This window comes from Chanos chanos, chromosome 4 (genome assembly GCF_902362185.1).
Source record: "Chanos chanos chromosome 4, fChaCha1.1, whole genome shotgun sequence".
In the NCBI taxonomy this organism is placed as follows: Eukaryota; Metazoa; Chordata; class Actinopteri; order Gonorynchiformes; family Chanidae; genus Chanos; species Chanos chanos.
Window position 1 is genome coordinate 49,066,056 of NC_044498.1, and position 20,165 is coordinate 49,086,220.

General features: G+C 42.4%; 2 protein-coding genes across 2 annotated transcripts; both read right to left on the reverse strand.

Annotated features, from left to right (window-relative positions):
* Nucleotides 1-1,172: 1,172 nt before the first annotated feature.
* slc25a28 (solute carrier family 25 member 28) lies at nucleotides 1,173-10,652 on the reverse strand. Its single transcript, XM_030772755.1, has 4 exons — nucleotides 10,145-10,652; nucleotides 5,972-6,200; nucleotides 4,062-4,118; nucleotides 1,173-2,960 (listed from the first exon to the last, which is right to left on the reverse strand). The coding sequence occupies exons 1-4, from the start codon at nucleotides 10,484-10,486 to the stop codon at nucleotides 2,410-2,412; spliced, it is 1,179 nt and encodes a 392-aa protein (XP_030628615.1). The 5' UTR covers nucleotides 10,487-10,652; the 3' UTR covers nucleotides 1,173-2,409.
* A 4,047-nt stretch (nucleotides 10,653-14,699) lies between these two features.
* LOC115810754 (CREB3 regulatory factor) lies at nucleotides 14,700-19,822 on the reverse strand. The gene is made up of 9 exons (XM_030772756.1): nucleotides 19,565-19,822; nucleotides 18,338-18,449; nucleotides 17,890-17,994; nucleotides 17,070-17,664; nucleotides 16,738-16,905; nucleotides 16,278-16,467; nucleotides 16,079-16,152; nucleotides 15,628-15,750; nucleotides 14,700-15,185 (listed from the first exon to the last, which is right to left on the reverse strand). Exons 2-9 carry the CDS (start codon nucleotides 18,344-18,346, stop codon nucleotides 15,070-15,072), a joined length of 1,380 nt encoding a protein of 459 aa, XP_030628616.1. The 5' UTR covers nucleotides 18,347-18,449; nucleotides 19,565-19,822; the 3' UTR covers nucleotides 14,700-15,069.
* Nucleotides 19,823-20,165: the final 343 nt, after the last annotated feature.

The window sequence follows — 20,165 nt, forward strand, 5'->3', positions numbered from 1 at the left end:
TTAACTGTAATCGATTCACTTTAAAACACGAGCGACGAGTGTTTTTCAATGAGTGCTTACTGTTTTGTTTTCAGTTTTTTTTCTCTACGCTCCAACAGATTTGAATACTCAAATGGTGTTCTCTTGGCAGTATTCCTGATTTTGTGGATGTCTCACATATTTTGAATGAGAAGCAGCCATGTCCTTGTGTCTCTCTCTCTCTCTCTCTCTTCCTCTGTGATTGACAGCACCCTGAGCTCCTCTCTAAACATCCAAGAGTCCTCTCATTTCACTCCCGAGGATCGGCCCTTGCCACCTGGACCGCTGAAGCAGTTCCAGAATTCAGGGAGCCAAGTTCATGTTCAGTCTGGCCTAGCTGCTCGACCGCAAGGTCAACCAATCACCTCTCATCTGTCCTCTCCCCTTTCTCCCGCCATCACGTTCAGCGGGGGCAGAGAACGCGGAGGCAGCAGCCAACAGTCGGCCCCGCAGGCAACCTTGGCACATGTCAGGACATCTGAGGTCAAAGGTCACATGTGCACCTGCATCTTAGACCAAACAGCGAACCTGCCACCAACGGAGATCCTTTCAACTCTCCCTTTTACTTACAAGACTTGCTCCTCCTATAACAAGAGGAGCAAACAACTCTTGACATGCAAGCACAACACCAGGGTGGTATATCTGTGTATACACCAAGACAAGGAAAAATAAAACAAATCCAAATAGCTCTACTCTGAGGGGCAAAGAGATGGATTAATTCACTGGCATTGATTCCTTACACAAGACAGGATCCGCAGACAACTCTCAGTTGATGTTTTTACAGTAGTGCAATCATTTCAAACAGTCTAGAACTTTCTTTTAAGTGCGCTACTCTGTTTTCAAATTAAGAACCGAAGCCAACGGAGTAAAACACATCAGGAACGCGTCACATGGGTCTAAGCAGTTTCTCTCAGTCAAACAGGCTCCTAAAAAAAACATTTACAACTAGCAAATCATAACTTAATTCAGCTTATGCAGGTAGCAGCAACCAATGCAGTGGGAATTTATTGAAAGCTGAGAAAATGGATTCACATGGGCACTCAGACAAAGGTTCACGAGACTTATTCTGTAATGACCAACGGCCCAACGCGTTTCAGCCATACGGTCGGGTTTTAAGAGAAGTAAAGAGAAAGAACAAAACTCTGAAACTCTTCTTTGACCATTTTGATGGAAATAAATGCAGTCAAGTTTATTGGATGAAATATTCTAAACATTGTGGGTTCAGTGATTCAAGCTGTTACAATTCTGTACTCCATGACATTACGAAGGACTGACAACCATTTTGAGGAGGGCAAAAAAAATTTTTTAAGAGCAAAACAAAATCCATGTATATTTCCTGCAATATTGTATCATTTGTTCTCCAAGCATAATAACTCCATAAATTATCCTGCAAATTCAGACCAACTCAAACATTCACCTCATAACATTTCCTTTATAGTTATCCAGGGTCAATTTTTCCTAGGGAGTTTGTTTGTTTATTTATTGATCGATAATCAGATCTCAACATGACAGATATCTGATTCAAATTCTAGGCAATTAAGCAAAACAAATATACAAATATGCTTCAATATATACTTTCTAGATCAGTGAATTTTCCATCAGGGATGAGGGCTGATATAATGGAAATGCAAAAAACAAACAAATAATAATAAAAAAAAAAAGTCATAATAATTTTCCTCTGAACACAATTCAGCAGATGGTTGTAATAAATTAATACAAAGGTCTATGGGTCCAAATAAAATTTGATCTGGTTTCCTCTGAAATTGTCATCACCGTATTATGTCAATTCAAACAGCCTTCCTCTTTCACATACTGGGATGAGAATGTTCCAAAAAGTGAAACTTGCAAAATCTGTATTTCCAGGTACTGGAAATATAAATTGCCATCCACTTAAAAGAAACACCTCCCCACCTTTTTCGTTGTTTTTGACCTCGTCCCTTTTTTCTCTCTCCTCTCTAAAGAGGGCTTTGATGCCTCCTAGTGGTCTTCAGTCAGAATTACATTAAAAAAAAATAAAACTTAGTGATCCTACACATGGAAGTGCAAAAATAACCACCGACAATGCCTAGACAATGCCAAGATTTAGACTGCCTAACACAGTGTATTGACTGGGCTTTTCTGCTGAGCCATACATGGAAATCTTTGTTTTCTTTTAACTTATCTCCATAAGAAGCAAACTGAACTTTTGGTAGTGAAACGTGGTAGTGGGGGGAGGGGGGTTTGGGGGGGATTCTCTATGTGCGTTAATCATTCATTCTTTCTGCCTCTCTATAGCGCTGGCTGTCTGCTCATGTTACAGTGAACGAGGGAGTACACAGAAGAGATGAAGCGAGAACCCGGGGTGCCGCAGCTCCGGCGACGGGGACCGAACGAGAGCGCGAGCGTCGGCCGCTACTTCTCGCCATCCCTGTGGGCGCGGCGTTTCTCGTGCTGGTGCTTGGTGATGACGTACTTGAAGAACTCGTAGACGGACCAGCTGATGGCGGTCGAGGGCATTTGGTAGATGACGCGCGCCTGGACGCCTTTGAAGTAGGCGGGAACCCCGCCCAGCCTGTAAACCGTCCTGAAGGCGTGGGCGAGGCCGGAGATGTGTCCCGCCCCTCCCCCGCGGCCCTGGCCGAGCGAACTCAAGGCCAGCGACTCCTGCGTGTTCAGCAGCGTCTTGCAAACGTCCAGCGGGGTGGTGGCGGCGGCGGCGATCGCTCCCGCCAACGCGCCCGACACCATGTGGGAGGAGGGGTTGTAATGTCTCTGGGGGTTGATGAGCTCCTGCAGGTACTCGTAGGTCATGAAGTGGAGAGCCTGGAAGGGCACGTTCATGGTGAGCTGCGTGGTGTAGCTGCGGTAGAACGCTCCGGCGCCTTCCTTCTGCCACACGGCGCGAACACAGTCCAGAACGCCGCGGTACGGCGAGTTATACATTTGCATCCGCTGCTTGACCACTGGGGGGAGGGCGGTCATTGTCGTCCAGATCCACAAGCGGACGGCCATGCGAGAGAAAACAAAGGAAACAAGAAATGGAAGAGATGTTTAGCAAGTGATAAAACCACCCCCAGTCAAAACACAGAGGGTCAGAGTTGAAACCCAGTCAGAGCATCAAAGGCAAATCGGTCTCGTTCATTAAAGTCGACACAGGCCGTTTCCCCCGGACACAGCCTGATGAAACGTGACTCGCGTTGGACGCGCAGCCTTGGCAGTCTACAGGGAGTGGAAGGTCCTGGAAGACCAAACCCGCTCATTAACTTCAAAGTACCAGAGCAGGTGTGCAAGGCTGTCCTCTAACTCACACCTGGACTTGTTAGTGTTGGACCTGAAGACCGCTAATACACACGCACTCCTGCCAGGACTCGTGTTGGCCCGGCTCTTTCACTACAGGGTTTCCAATTATACAACGCTGAACAGCTGGGTTTTTACAGCAAGGGCAACATGCTCCCGGAGGACTCATATTAGTCACGTCCCTGCTCTCTGTCTATTAGGACGTAGTCGGACGACTAGACATATGTTGTCTGCCACCTAGTGGTGTGGAGGAGAAACAGCTTGACTCCCTTTGCTCTCGATGCTGCAGGACCAGTATTTCTCAAAAGACCTCATTCCCTTAAGCTCACAGCATTCTTCCTGCTCCAATATGACTGATTCAAATCATCAGGTCACTGGAGCAGGGTTTGGTTTTTCCTTGTTGGAACAAGGAAAAACCAAAACTGTGGTGCTGACCTAAAATTTGCAAAATTTGGGAAAGCCTGTTTTATTAAACAGTTTGTTGTGAATTTGATCCAAAGAATTTTGGGGCCTAAAAATCTCTCTGCGGGGCAAGTTCCACTGCTGTCACTATAGTTAACTAAAAATGTCTCATTTCATTTGTGGTAAATGACAATAATATTCAAGTTGGATTTTGTGTGTGTGTGTGTGTGTATGTATGTGTGTGCGTGCGTGCGCGTGTATGTGTGTGTGTGTGTGTATGTGGGGGTGTGTGTGTGTGTGGGTGTGTGTGTGTGTGTGTGTGTGTGTGTATGTGTGTGTGTGTGTGTGTATGTGTGTGTGTGTACCTTCTGCTGGGTTCATAGCAGCGTCGTGAAGCAGCGTTGCCACGCATCCTGCAGTTCCTGCAAAATAAACCCTCAGACATGAGCATCAACTGGAGAATCCATGGAGACACAAAAGGGAGGGGCCATCTGACAGAGAGACGAGCCCAGTTCACATGGAGCTTAGATCCAGCCCCAGACTACAGCCTCAGTCCCACCCACACACAGGTCTCTGCAGACCTCAGCTAACAGAAACCAAACACTGCTCCAGCTGATTCAGGAGGGACGCTAAGCATTTGCTGAATAAGTTTCACAGAATGCGGGGTGGGGTGTGTGGGGGGGGGGGTGGGGGGTGGGGGATGTGGGTGGGCGTAGAAAAGAATCTTTTGTTCTAATTCTCTCCCATTTACGGATACCGGCTGCTGGCCGTAACCGGGGGGCTTCCCAGAAAGCTGCCTGGCTGTTTGACAGCTCTTGCCAGAACATTCTCGTATTTTATACATGGGCTTTCCTATGACAATGCGGTGTGTTTTAATAGCACGGTTCTGGTAACAAACTGCTAGACTCTGCTACAGTAGCTGAGAATAAGGGAACAAGGTTCATAGCAACTACGGTGAACTGTGCCACTGTATCTTATCAATGAGGCTGACAGGTGACAATGATAGAGAGGGAACAGGGGGACTACAGATGGGGCGAAACCGTGTCCAGAGAACGCTATTCTGTCGTTTAACAGCCTGGGTCTCCTTCCGTACGGCGCTGATGGGAACCTTAGATTGGAGGGCATGCCAGGAGCTACTTACCCACTCCCAACATGACCTAGAAAAACAAAATGGGGGGGGGGGGGGGAGAGAAAAAAAAAAAAAAAGAGAGAGAGAAGAGAGAGAAAAGGCAGAGCAACACCAACCATCGGATTCACCACGGATTTAAAACCAGACGGTGGAAAACACCCAAAGCTAAATGTCTCACACTCAATGGCTGTTTAGGAGCGAGGCGGGGGGGGGGGACACCCAAAAAACAAACAAACAAAAAAACCTTTTACTCTAAGCACGGTGGTACCTATGCTCATAAATAACTTCCTCTAAGAGGCTCAAAGAAATCTCTTTATGCCAGTGGTGTAAATTTGTACGTCATTTGTGGGTTTAATTCGCTTGCTAAAGTTTCCTTTTGCTCCACAACTAAAAAAAAACAATACAAAAAACTGTCGAAATAGCTTAGACTGAGTGATTTCATTTGAAATGACCGCTCATATCGAAAGCTAAAAGTGAGTAAGCAGGAAACAAACTGCAGTCGTTCTTTAAAAAGCTGTCCCGTCACTGGAGAGAGTTCCTTACATACACATGCAGTGGGCTGATTTATGATGTAGGGGGTGCTCTTAGGGTTATTTTTGGACTTTACCCCCATCTGCAGAATGCTACCTCTGCTGAACTACCGCTACTTGAAAGAGGTCAACAGGACTGGCAGTTCCCCAACGCTGCTCTTTGGTCTGACCTCAGATCAGTGTAAGAACAATCGCTTTAGAGCGTATCCACGTTCGTTTTTACTGGGGACGGCCGCACATCTACGGCTCGACGACACAAACCGTAGGTGTAGCTTAAAAAAGAGAGAGAGAGCAGGCTAAAACTCTCCTAGACGCCCAAAGGTCGAAAAAACAAACAAAAAAACCCAAAAATCACACATTATCTCTGAAACTTAAAAATCATTTTGTATGTCAAGTAAACGAAAGAAGACTTTATTTCTTTTAGAATCCAAGATCGCTTAAAAGAAAGACAAATCAGTGAGGGACAACCAGGTTTTATCGGTTAAGCTAAGCGAGAGGCTGCACTAGAGCAGGTGAGACATGAGAAGTTACGGCGTAAGCAACACATTTTGGTTCGAGAGTGACAAGACACTGTTGTAGAAAAGGGGTGGGGTGGGGGTGTTTGGGTAAGTGGTACCATTCGCCACATGACTGTTAGCTCCTGGGTGGATGACATCGCTCAGGGTCTTTTTTAGCTTCTCGTAACAGGCGAAGTAGAGCGCGTGAGCCGGCCCCGCCCCCACAGCTGTGGCGTTGAGGCCGCGGATGGGTCTCCAGATGCCCTCTGTCCTTACGATACGCCAAAGCGCCTCCATCACGTTACGGTAGCGAGCGGCTGGGTCTGGCTGCAGGCTCTGCATCCGTGTCTGTGATTGAAAGAAAGAAAGGAAAAAAAAAAAAGGCAAATTAGACCGCAACTCTGAAATGGCGTCGCAAACAGGAAAGAGTAGGATGAAACAATGAAAGACTGAATCGTCTTATCTGCATTACGTCGCGCAATTCACCATCAAGTTACTCACTAGTGTCTATTTTAGATACATACATGAAGTTTTAGATGATGATATCACAAAGTTCTCGTATTTTGTTTGGGTGGGATGAGAAATAAAATGTATGATTAATTTTCTGAAGTATTTTCAGTCACTGACTGTCTGTCTGTCCAGGAACTGTACAAGCTATCACTGCGCCTTATAGACAGGACAAAGTCTAACATAGCATTACTGATACTAATGAGTTGCAACAGACTCTCCAACACTGTAGATAAGCCCACGAATTGGCCCTGAAGGAAATGGTGGACAGACAGGAGCAACAGTTAGCTCAAGGTTACACTGGGACTTCCTCTAAGCTTCTCTTCCCGTCATACCAACTGTTGGGATCCCTTCCCACCCCAAATACAGACTAATGCAAACACAACTCAACACCGCATTCATGATTACAACGGGCGATTTTCTATGGACATATTTTTTACTCCTAACAAGTCCAGACATATGTGGGTACGTGTAATGCAACCCCCATGAATAAGGTCCGTCTAAGTCGACACGCCACAAAACCGCAGGGCGGAATTCTTCACGCCAGATCAGGGCAGTTTTCCTCTGCGGGGCGGGTGCTAAGAGAAACTGCCACCCAGACAACCACAGCTGTGATGTAACAGTATATTCTAAAGACTGCCAGGTAAATCTGCAGCAGCGATTTGGAAAGCAATGCCTGGGCGGGTTACGGTCTCACCCTATCTGCCCTCAGGGCACAGGGAGATTTCCACAGCTATGCTGTCGGTCTTGTCTCGGCCATGTTTTGCATACAGGACAGAGGGTGACCAAAGAACGTGAGGATATCTTATCTTGAATTTTAAAAAGCCACTAGATTTTCCTGAACATCCAAAACACTAAACCAGTCTTGTCTAATCACGATCCAGATTAACAACTTGCATCCTCATGAGAGCATGAAGGATTTAGTTAGACAGAGAGAAACAAAAAGAGACTCACTGCAGAGAAATTACAGATGACCATACCTGGAGTTAAACAAAGTCTTACAACACAGAACTCTTATTAGTTTTAGTTGTTTTTTTGTTTTGTTTTGTTTGTTTGTTTTTTTTAACCCTGGGGCACATTGTACTTGTTTAAAGCAGTGTAAATCAAACAATTTGACAACCGATAGTTGCTCATCAAATATCCAACTGATTCCCAGATGTTTTTCTTGAGATGAAAAGTTTTGAAGATCGCTAACTTCCAAGCCCCTTTACAGGTGTGTGTGTGTGTGTGTGTGCGCGTGTGTGTGTATACCCCTCTGCAGACAGTCCCATTTGCTGTGAGCCCCTGGTTTAGCCAGGTTTGCTTATCTCTACAGGGGAACACGCAAAAATGTTTAGACAGTGCATGGGTGTCGCAAACTAGTGTTTGCTCAGAAAACAGCATGTTCAAAACTAGACTCTTTAACTAAGGTGTAATACCATTTCCAGGCACAATTGCATGACGTTTTCACGAGACTATGCAACATAAACCACAGTGAATGATTTCCCAAGATTTGTTCAAGAAAGTTGTTTTGCAGCCAGAAAACGGACTTTAAAATAATTAAAAAAAAAAAAAGAAGACCCCCAAAAAAACCCCACTCTCTCAATTAATTCTGCTTTACTATCATGTGCAGACTTTTAAAAAGTTCTTCCTGTGAGGACATAACAAAATAGTATTAAATAATGTAACCTGAGAAAGATCGATTCATTTGAATGACAGGTAAAACCTGACAGTATCTGGCAATAAATAAATAAACAAACAAACAAACACAAACAACAGTTGTTATCCACGCTCTTGCTTCCTTTTAAGAACTTGAAAATTGAAACTGAAAGGCAAACGATCCAAACCACTAAAGGAACTCAAACTCCGAGAGCGGGTACATCCAGAAAGAGATTAAGGTCAACAAAGGTCAGATGTGAATTCTGCTCAACTGAAAAACAGGAAGCCGCAATTGCATTTTGGTAAATGCGTTTTCGGAATGAGGTCTCTATGAGTTAAGTGCATTGAATAGTGCCAATTGTGGAGATAAGAGGAGTCCGCCTTTTAAAGGCTATTTAGAAACTCACTCATTCACACTCTGTGCTATAGGTCGAGGCCTACAGCTGTGAATGACATGAAAGGCTTTGTTTGTGGAAGTACTCTTTACTTCACCCCTGACAAACACAGCTGTCAAAACCTCTCTTCACGCAATATGGCCAGGCCTCTGCTTCGACAAGATGTTTCTTGCTTTACTGGTCTTTTAATATCAAATGAAATAACAAATGATAGCTAATAAGATTTTAATCAACGCACTAAAAAAAAAGGAGTGAAGTTTATGGACAAAAGCACATGCAGAACTCATTATTACGAAGATAACCAACACTGTCCATATGATCTGTTTTTGTATAAGGAAGTGGTTTCTTTTGCTCCCTGGCATTACCTTATATTAAAATAAAGTATTCTGAACAAAATAGTATTAAATACACACCTACAAGGTTCAACAAAATATTACATTTTATAAATGCTTTACAAACACAAACAATAAGTTTGAAGTAAGCTATATATGTATTAGTTTCCATGATTACGCTTTGTAGTGTCACTCACAGGAAAATGAATACTGATCATTTTACTGGCGGACTGTATCAGAGGCTATACGTTATGAAATTTCTGGGCTGCAGCCGTGCGCTTGCGCGACAGCATACCGGATCGTCAACAAACTCTCAAGGTCATGTGACTAACTGGATGAAAGGGGGGGGGCTACACACGTGTTAGTTCCAAGCATGTTGCTAATGTAATATACAACCGACAGATTACAAGCTGCTGCAAGAGATAAGACTACCAATATAAATAAGCAGACTCTTGCGACAAAATCAAAAGCTCGACTGAGGTTTCAGTTTCTGTACACGGGAACACACTTCATTTTGGACTGCAGAACTTGCAATGCTGAGTTGAATGGCTACGAAATAACGGAGCTAACAAGCAAACATGCACATTGAGCGATGAGTGATAGACAGTAAGGGAAAGTCTGGAAGTGAGCGAATACCTGTGGCCAGCTAGCAAAGCAATCAGAGAAACAAGAACATTTGGTGGCTAGAAAGTTATGATCACTGCTATTACATGTCTGTGTGTTCACTTGACAAACATCAAATCTAAATCTGGTTAATCAAAAACTATACTAAATACACAGCATGGAGGCATCACGTGCTCTAGACCCTTGTATCCTGACAAGCACTGATAGAGAACTAAGTTACTGTCCAAAGTAATGGCTGATTTAGACTCTGAAAATCCAGAACACGAGTCTATGTCTGCAACATTTTAGGATGAAAGTCGTTTTGCAAAATAAAGATGCAGCCCGCGACCTTTATACTAAACAACGTGTATTTGTTTCAACTTCTTATTAACCTCTGTGACCAGTTTGCTGTATAGTATACCTACCTACTATCAAACTGGTCGTTGCTAACTGTTTGCTGCCTTTTCTGCTTAGTTAGTTATCTTGCAGATAACTATGTTGTTCATATTTCTCATATCTAAACAGATAGCATTTACCACGTTGTCAATATTACAGTGCAATAATGTTAACTGAAGGCGTTTTGTAAGGCCGCTTCCAATGCTCTGAACAACTCGTGCAGAGAGTTCAGCTTTGAGCTGGCCTAAGATGAATTCGACCTTGGCACCAACAGCACACACCGACTTACTAGCTTGCTAGTTAGCTTTCCAAACACTGTCGCTGACGTTGGAGCACATTTGCCGTTAATCCCAACGCAAATATAATTCGGTCGAACAACATAACCCTGTCAGGGTGACAGATAGCTATGCTCCTCTGTTACCTTGACGCAATCAATGGGGAACATCAGGCAATGCTCCATAATCCCAGCAACAGCACCAGCTAACATGTGAGTGCTAGTAGAAGCACCCTGCGGTAGTCCTTCATAGTCTGGTTCCAAGCTCTCGCACGCTTCTGGTTGGGGACCATAAAGTTGCATGGCATGGAGTTCTGACTCTGCTCCGATCCGAGGTGACAAACTTCCAATTATTCCTTCCGAAACTCCCAGGAGCCTTCCCCCGAGCCATCGTATTTCTGCCCCTGCTGAAGCTCCAGCAACTGCGGCGTCTCCGCCGGGTGTTTCTGCTGTCATCCGACGTCTCCGTACAAAACTATCCACTTCCATTAGCAACCAGATATACAGTCCTCTGGTTAACGAAGCTTTTAAGTTAGATGTTTTAAAGATAATTGCTGGACTTCATTACCTCCGGAGATGTTAACACTTTGGACGGTTCCTCTCCCGCCACCTCAATCGGGGAGGACGCAGTCCATGCACAGTGAAGTGCGTAGTTTAGGACGACCAGTGGAACAGGCCGCGACGAGAAATAAAAATGGAAACACCCACAGAACTATTTCCGGGGTGAGTTCAATTGAAATAGTGTTTCACGACAATGCAACGTTTAATAGCGTCCTCCTATGTTTGCCTCATGAAAGGAGTGGCTGCCTGTTTCATTGCAATGTTCATCATATTTTATTTATTTAACCTAAAGTCCTATGTTTTGCTACATTGAAACGCTGTATTTATATGTCTACTCAGTTCTCGCTTTGGGAAAATAAGTGGATCCAAACGTTTGTGATTAATATCGGTGTAACGGGTTTACTAAATTATCCGCAAAGATGTTTCGTGGTTATTGGTGTTGAACACAGCTTTACCCTGAGTAGACTACGACAAATTGGAGGTGGACCAAAAATCTAAAACTCTTAAGTTTCGTTTATGAGTGAAACGATTTTTTTTTTACATATTGGGGAGTTGTAACTGTAAGTGAAACGATTCTCAAAATGACCGCAATTTTGAAAATTCAGCATTAATTTTGCACACGCACACTTAATTCATGTGTGCAAATTGCAAGGAAGAGCGCGAAAGGCGGGATTAAAAAGAGAGACGAGTTGTTATTGGATGGCTTTGAACGCGCCTTTCGAAGCGTATGAAACCAAGCGGTTTAAAAATGCTGATGTATTAAACGATCGAAGGTCGTGTACAATTCAGCAGAGTTTCGGAGCTTTGAGTGGATTTTTTTTTCGGGATAAGACTTTCATGTGTTTTGCGGTTCGTTTTCTGGGGAAACACGTTATTTATCCCGTGCAAGTACGTTACAGCACGCCGTTACGTCATGATTCTCGCACCAAATTGTAATTCAAGAAAACCACAGAAATTCAACCCTGTTACAAACCGTTATTTGAGCCTTTCATAAATACTCTCAGCATTTTCCTAGCGTTACCATCGCCTTTCGTGTGTGTTAGGCGGCCTCTTAATGTATTCATGGGCAATAAATTGGCATAAACCATGTTATCAAAACATTGTTGTGTAGCTTAAAGCTTAGTTACACTTTGCTTATGTTTAGGTCTGAATAACCTAGTTTATTTCTACGTATGTGATTGAAACCAGTCAGCCCTGATGCATGCCTCTAAAGGCTAATGTTCACTCAGTGGAACTTTCTTTCTGACCAATGTGTACTGATTTTCTGATACAAGAAGACACAAAACATAAAATATAACCCCCATCCTCATCGACAGCCTACAATATAATGCTCAATGAACAATCCAGAATGTCATAACGAAACGGTTGTTTTGTAAATTAAGCGACAACGCGCAGTAACATTTAGAGACCAAAGTGACAGTGTTCTCCAAATAAGCTATTCTATGACGCCCTCTGGCGTTTCTCGTGATACACACGAAGCACATCCTGCCTGTCTGCTCTTGAAGTTCAGGTAAAATGAGCCGTTAACTTCAATAATGCGCGAATCGTATTTCATGGTCGGCCGATTTCAGATGATATAATTTTATTTTCTGCGGGCTGTTAGTTCTTTAAAGCGGTAAGGTATTGAATTTCTGCCGACAAAGGGAATGAAGTGTTAATTTTTGCTTACAAGAACAAAATTTCCCGGTCTTGATTAAATTAAGGTTGATTGTGTATTGTCAAGATGCGTTTCTTAAGGGAATGCCACACTGGCATGCTTGCAAAGTGATCTTTCTTCCTCGATCCTAATGTCTTAGCAACGCACTCAAATAGAGGTGTCGGGAAACTCTAGCTCGTTAATAGGTAGCTACTTCATCCGTCCACCAAGGGACAACAGAATCAATGAAAAATTCGGAGTTATTTTTCACAGTATAAGCAAAACAAATCAACTTAAGAGGATACGGCACAGCAATTTCACACCACATAGATTGAAACTGAGATTATAATTCATTTAGCCCCCCTGCTTTGTTGTGCTCTGTTACTAGAGTGAAACCAGTGACACCCCCCCCCCCCCCTCTTTTTTTTTCTTCCCTTCCTCCAAGTTCAGCACTAATTTCCACAATTTTCTTCTGCCTCCAGTTAGTGAAAGACCTCGATTTATGACCTGTCATCACCTCTCATATTAAGCCAAACTACAGGGCCACTTATGGACTCTCAAACGGGGCACTTCTGACGAGATGCTGTTCAGATTGCTGTTAGTGACGCTTGCAAGGAATCGTGTTTTTTGACGCAACATTGCTCGTACCTGGTCTTAATAACCTAGTCTTCAATAGAGTAGCGTTGGGGTCGCCCAAGAAAAGCCTTTTTACTAAAAATGACTTCAGCAGCTTGGACGAACTTTGTACTGGCCATAAATCAGAACCAAACGTGAATTCAATTCGAAATCCTCAGAGTAGCTTATTTGACGTTTTATTGGTAGGTCAGCTGTAAATCAATACGTATTTCTGTATTACTTGTAATGAATAGGGCACTGAACATCAGTCAGCTCCCTCTTATGTATACCAACATACAGAGGCCATAGGTCATTTGTATGGGTGGAATCACATTTTCATTTTTCTATCGTGTGATTAGTGATGTTTTTTTTAAAAAAGCGACAAGACGGTGTCTCAACTCTGAGGGGAAAAAATTACACATTGAAAGCAGCAAAGCTTTGCGTCATTCTCAGATGAATGCCTTGGTCTGAAAGACAGACAGATAAAAGATAAGCAGCGTGTGTTTCTAAACGTGCTCAGTGGACATGGGTTGACCATTCCGTCTGGTGAATGTATTTTGGTTGTGTTTGTTTGCTGGTTTGCTATGCCCCCAAGTGGACATAATCAGGACAACACAGCAGCATGTGTTCCAGACTCAATGACAAAAAAAAAAACCCCACAGCTTTTCCTAAATACACTTAATCCACATGGAAGTATTTTCATAAACGTAAATACATGCATTTCGGAAGGAGCGGAGTAACACAATAAATACTCGACATTTGTTTTAATGACACCTTATATTTGTTTTCGCATGTTTCAGAATGTATAACTGTTTCACAGTTCTAACAGCAATCATAGCACCATGACCAACTAAATAAGACTAAACAGCCGGTTAAAAAAAAAAAAAGACAGTTCAGGACATCTCTGATGAATATACCTTTATTACATGGCAACGTGAGGTTTGTCAAGGTGACGGATTTTTCTTTTTATCAATATTTACTGATTTTCATGTCGACGTCTGTTTTCTTTTGGAAGCCACCATTGATTAAACAACCCATTTCATAAATCTGAAAAGTGAACAAAGCATCTCATTTGTGCTAATAAATTACTCAGGGTTGCATGTCATATTCACTCAGCTGTCTGCCTCTGCTCGAGTCATCTGATTGCTGTCTTCCCAGCAAAGAGGCATTACTAAAGGAATCTTGGCATCTTGACTGCACACAAAAGATTCGCTCCATATAAAATACATCATCTTTGACATCAACACAGAGGTATTCTCCAAGGATTACACGTTTCTAAAAGTGCTTTTTTTTTTTGGACAGATTATGCAATTCTGGACTAGATGATAGAAAGGATGAACAGCAAACAAAAGTCTAGTATTGCTTGAATATGTCTTGTATATTTTGGGGGAGTCTTAAGCTATTTGCGCTGACTGTGACAGGCTGTTAGAACACTGCTGAATCCGTAATATAATGTTGTATAATGATATTACAACATAAAGAGGATGGACCAACAAGCTCGTCTACAGTGATGGAAAATGACACAGATTTTCAGAGTGGCACTTGTTGTCATTAGGGTTAACCGAATTAGATACTAACAGGACAGTACGTATAAAACATTTTCACCAGATATAATCTAAAAAACAACCAAAAAAAAAAACATATTCCACAAAGAGCTGAAAAGCCTTACATTCTATCTGTGCTTGTGAATTTACATCAAAAGTATATGAGGTGGGGGAACAGTATTCATCTTTAACATCACAATCTATATTACATAACTGGTAATTACGACAAGTGTGCAATCATTATTTATTTTTTTTTATTTTGTTACAAAAAGAACATTGGGCACAGTTTCTGTTGTTGTTTCAGTGTTTTCCCACTCAAATAAATTATAAAATGTATTAATTAATCACTGCTACAAACAGTATAATTTCATATTCAGGCACGCTGGTTAACAAATATACAGTACTTATGCACATTCCAACCATACCTACAGTACAATTGTATATAACTTTGGATACACTCCGGTATCATAGCAGCTAGGTTGCGGTGAACAGTTACAATGTGTACAGTACTAAGTCTGAACCCCTAAAGATTCAGGGAATGAAGTCACACAAAAAAGGAAAAAAAAAAAAAACAACAAACAGAAGCAGCACAGTAGCAGGAGATAAAATTATTGTGCAAGTCAAAAAATATTGGATCTATCCTAGTAACTCACCTCTAAACGCTAAACAGTGCAAATACTAAGTGAAGTGACTGGGCACTAAAGAAGGGGTTTTGACTAGGGAAAATGAGAAGTACTTGCACCGTTCTGTGTTTGCTTGGCACGTGGTTTCTCTGCGCTACTCTCCAAGATCCTCTCCACAAACTCCTTAGCCCTGCCAGCCACGCGTGGTCCTGCGGATCCAGGGAGACGCAAAGAGGTCTGTATTATAAAACTGTCCGGACTAAATGCTCGAGGAAATACTTAAATGTTTGCATTTGAATTTTTTGTTTTTGCTTACGATACTCTCAGCTAACATTTAAATGCATGAAGAGAAAACTCTGAATCAATAAAAAAACAGGCATTCTGTGACTGTCACGACAGAAAACTAAGGGCTTCTTATAAACTGATTCAGTTCTTTCTTCTCTGTATTAATCTTGTATGGAGTTCTGTGTTGTACATAGCCAGAGCAAAACTGCAATGCATCTCTAAGGAAAATTATGACAACCTTCCTTGCCTTATACAGTATGTTCACATAACCCTCTACATTAATCACACTTCCATTGGAACGATGTTTGTCTTTACTGATGTCAACAGGGTTCATGATATAGATAAATGCTAAGCACTTATGCTCACCCCCTGACTTCTTCAGGATGCTCTCCAGCCTCTTACTCATTCCATCTTTACTGTCCTCTTCACTGCTCTCCACTCTTTGGCGAATCAGATCTTTGATTTGCAACAGCGCCCCCATCAGGCTGTCTGAACAAGTAAAATTCATCACGGCAAAACATAAGCAAATTGCAAACAAGGGCCTAACTAACCAAGACCAATCAGAATGGCATATCTTGCGCAGTATCATTTATATATTCAGTATTACCTAAGGAAAATGTCATAAACCAACAATATAAAGCAAAGTTATTTTGGGGGGGAATACCAAGAAGCACGACAAGATTAAATAATGAATTTGTTAAAAATCCAAGGATAAAACATTTTCATCACATGTCTAATGAACTGTTTCTGATTTCGTATCACCGGACACCAAGCAGCAGTTCTATTAAAAGGGCATTCATTCATGTGAATGACTCACCATACTCCTGATTCAATCCCCACAGTTTGATTTTGTTTACTTCATGCTGGGCTTTCTTTTTCAGACGACAGGCTCTGAGGACATAAAGCGAGAGGAGCGAGCAAATTAATACCGCTTCTTCCCCCGTCTATGGCTTTCACAAGAGCAATCTCCACATCGTGAGGTTCCCCCCTCCCCCCCTCCCTCTTCCCACAGATACCTAGATGCCAGCTTATTTTTCTCTTTTCGCGAGCGAGCCCTGGCTATAAACGGCAGGTCGCAGACGGGCCTCATCCCCTCGATGGCTGAGGTCAGTTTGTGTAGCTGCTCCCTGAGATTACGCAGCTTCTCCGGGTTTGGAGTCAGGTCGTTCGCATCTGTCTTTCGAGCTTTCCTCGCTCCTTTTTTACCTGAGAAACCACATCTTTTCAGTGAGGGGAAAAAAAATATGTTCTTTTTTTTCTTTAGGTTTAATGAGTGTCAGCGGATTACATACCATTAAATACGTAGATCTTTTAAAAAATGTACTGTCTATTTCAGATACAGCTTGAATTTCTGTCATTTTTTAATCACTAAAATCTATCAAATGCATAACATTCTCAGTAAAAAAAAAGAGGTTTATGAACATACAGGCTAACTCCATATTTAGAGTAATATGTTGTTGTTTGTCTTAGTCCCACCATTTACTGCTGTATCCTCTCTTTGGTACAGGGTACTAGGCAGTGTGCTTGAATTCCAAGTGATGGCACTTCTGGTAGTATTCATTTCACTGCCACCACTGCATTCCCAAAAATTCCTAGATTCTTTTTGTTTCTTCTGTCTTAGGTCTTCATAGTCTGGGGACAATGCTTTAAAATGCAACACATGACTTCACATTTTATTTATGTTATTAAAGCATCTATAAATTGTAATTATGGTTAAAAAAAAAAAAAAAAAACTTTTTTAGAACTTTTTTTCCATTTGATGTTTTAACGTTTTTCTCTCCCGTGGGAAAGGAAGAAGCTTCACTCACTATTTTCAGACCCCGCGAGACACAGATCCTCTTCTTCTGAAGACTCTTCCTCCTCTTCGCTGTCACCTCTCTTCTCCTCGTCTTCCTCCACGTCTGAGTCATTGTCAGAGGTCTGCCTGGAGTCTGAGTCATGCTCCGTCTGCAGGGAATAGTTGTGTTCGTCGCTGTGGTGTTCCAAAGCTGAAGAAGCCAAGGTCGCCATAGGTTCCTGCTGCTGCAGCAAATGCGCAGGTGCAGTCTCCTGGCACTGGGCTTCTGAATCGAAACTCTGTAAGGGCTCTTGCACTGTTCCTATCCCTGTATACAGCATCTGGGCAGCTGGGTACGATCCAGGCGTGTCCCTCAGTGGAAGGAGCTTTGACTGGGCGTCTGTAGGGCTCACCCTGCAACCCCACATGCTAGCATAGGTTTCTAGCTCTCCATTTAAGGTTGCCTTGGCACAGCGTGTTATGTCATCTAATTCAGACACATCCCAGTGCTCGTGGTGCATATCCTCGCTGAAGCTGTCGTCAACCAAGTCGCTGAGGAGCTCAAACGGCTGCCTCTGTGAAACGACAGACGATCCCAACATTAGCTGAAGCACGCTCTTTGGTAACTGTTCAGAAAGACAAAAACATCAACAGACAAGACGTTATCCTTATGGAACACCTGGCTTTGCTAAAAAAATATAGTCTGGAAGATAGCAAACAGTAAAGATATCAAATGTAGGATTTCATTATTTCACACTTGTGATTTATAAAGAAAAAAAAAAAACATAAACCACTTTCAACAACTCAGATAGGTCTGGCTGAGTATCTTTGAAAGATGTATGGCTGCTGACCTGTTCTGACTCAGCACTACCCCCTAGAGGTGGCTCTGGGTGCAGGAGGTCATTGCAATTGCTGTATGGCTCACCAGAAATGGGCTCCACACCGTTTACACCAGGCTGAGAGGGAGAGAAAGAGAGGGGGAGAGAGCATGCCATTAAGCCATTATTACGGTACTTTTCTGGGTGAGGTAAGACTGCACTGACATTCAAAATATTCATGGGATGGATTATTTCAATGCAGGTGTTTACCACTTCGACTCTGCCTCGACAATGGAGATGGTGCCTGACACTACAAATGTTCAGTGTTTTACTATATATATTATATAAGTTTTGGGGGGGGGGGGGGCAAAAAAAGGAGGTTCAAAATTGTGATATTGTCAAAGCATCATTATGAACCAATATCAGTTATGACTGTAAAAGGTTGTAGATGAGTATTTGAATCTGTTTGCAGGGTCATTACCTGAGGCATACTGGGAAGAGCAGTATTTATGCAGAGCCACAAACGGTCAAGGGACAAAAATCCTGTGTTCTTATCCACTGGGATGTCTGAAGAAACCAGTCTGCTGCCATTACTACAGAGAAATATAAACACAGTTTTAATCGCTGTGAAATATAAATATTTATCCACGAAAAAGGGTTTCTGGTGGCTCAGTTTCCCAAGACACAAAGATAAGAAAGGCTCAATGGCTACACTGACTCAGCTCTGTAAATGTTTAGTAAGGTAGAGATCTCTCCTATTTCTGGCCACTATAATATGTCCTAGATCCCCAAAATAGCGGTCTAATCGCTCATTTTACTATGTCATACATTCAGGGCAACACAAGGAGTTAAGGAGGAAAGGAAGGGAGTTAAGAGAGGAGTGGAGAGGGTTTTTTTTCTTCTTTTAAACAAGCAATCCCTTAATGTTGGCTTTGAAAGTGCAGGTTACAAATGGGCCAAACAATCCTAGGTTGACATCATTGTAAGCAGGAGCTCGAGGGTATGTCGTAGTTCAAAGTATAGTTTATATCACAGTACCAACTGTAACAACCAACATGTAACAAGTGTAACAAGTGGCAGCATGTCTGCTAACCAATACAACCCAGTAGCAGCGTCATACAGTGGTGTCGGCACAGCAAAAAAGGGGCATTGAAATAATCAGTTCAAATAGGGGTTAAGGAGTTAACTAGCAAACTATCAGTTCTTGCATTCATTCTTCCTGTATTTACCTGTCCCTCTGTTTAGAAAGGACAGAAACACGATAAGATACTAGCAATATATTTATCTATAATTGTTAGTCAACATCTTTGAGAGTGTATTTGTCATCTGTGGCATTACGTGGGTCATGGATTATTTGGAAACCTTTGTGCATTGTGCAAGTGTCATATCATGGACGACAGGATGGAATGGCTCGTGATAATTAATATAGACAATGGACCTGAAATATCGAGGTCTGACCGACAGTCTCGTCGTCTGTACAAACTATCACATACTCTTGCGGCGACAAATGGCTAGCTTTAAACTGATTTAAAAGCGCTTACCGGGCAAGCTGTTCTAGCCATTGTTGATAGCTAACAGTTTCGAACAGACTGCTTTTAAGAACTGCTCTGATCGACCGAGTTACATGATTATTCCAAGATGAAAAATTCCCTAAAAAAAAAAAAAAAAAAGTGTAGACTATGAGGTCGACACGGGTCAGCAATCTTACCTTCAACAGCTCCGACGATGAGTAGTCTAATCCTCTCTTCTCGACTCTTCGCTGCGATTCCGGAGATTCAGCCCTCCTTTTCCCTGCCTGAGCAGAGTCAGCCCCTCTCGCGCTTGACAGCTGATTTGAAGCCAAACCGAATATCTCCAACAAATATACCTCTTATCCTGCACAGATTTTGCTCTGGGGTAGAGGTTATGTGAAAATATTATGGCAAACTAATATTAAATTTTGCTTCAAGTTCAGTTTGACGTGGTATATCTATGATTATCCGCTGTCGCACCCTGATGCGCATGTACTCCAGACAATGTTTTATATAGGTTATGAAGAAAGAGTTGATAACCCTTTATTGACAAATCGAATGACATTTACGTGTCGAAACAGACTGCCAAACATCAGTAGCCTAATGGGGTAAGAGTGAGGCGGGGGACATGGATGCACGTTTGAAAAAGACAGTTGTTTTCACTCGCCTACATTTTTTTTTGCATGTCCTTCGCGCTTAAGCAATTAAAACATATACTTGTTTTAAAACTACACGTAAACAGTTCATATTCTAGATGCGATTTACATCGCTAAACCCCTTAAACTCATAAGTAAAAAT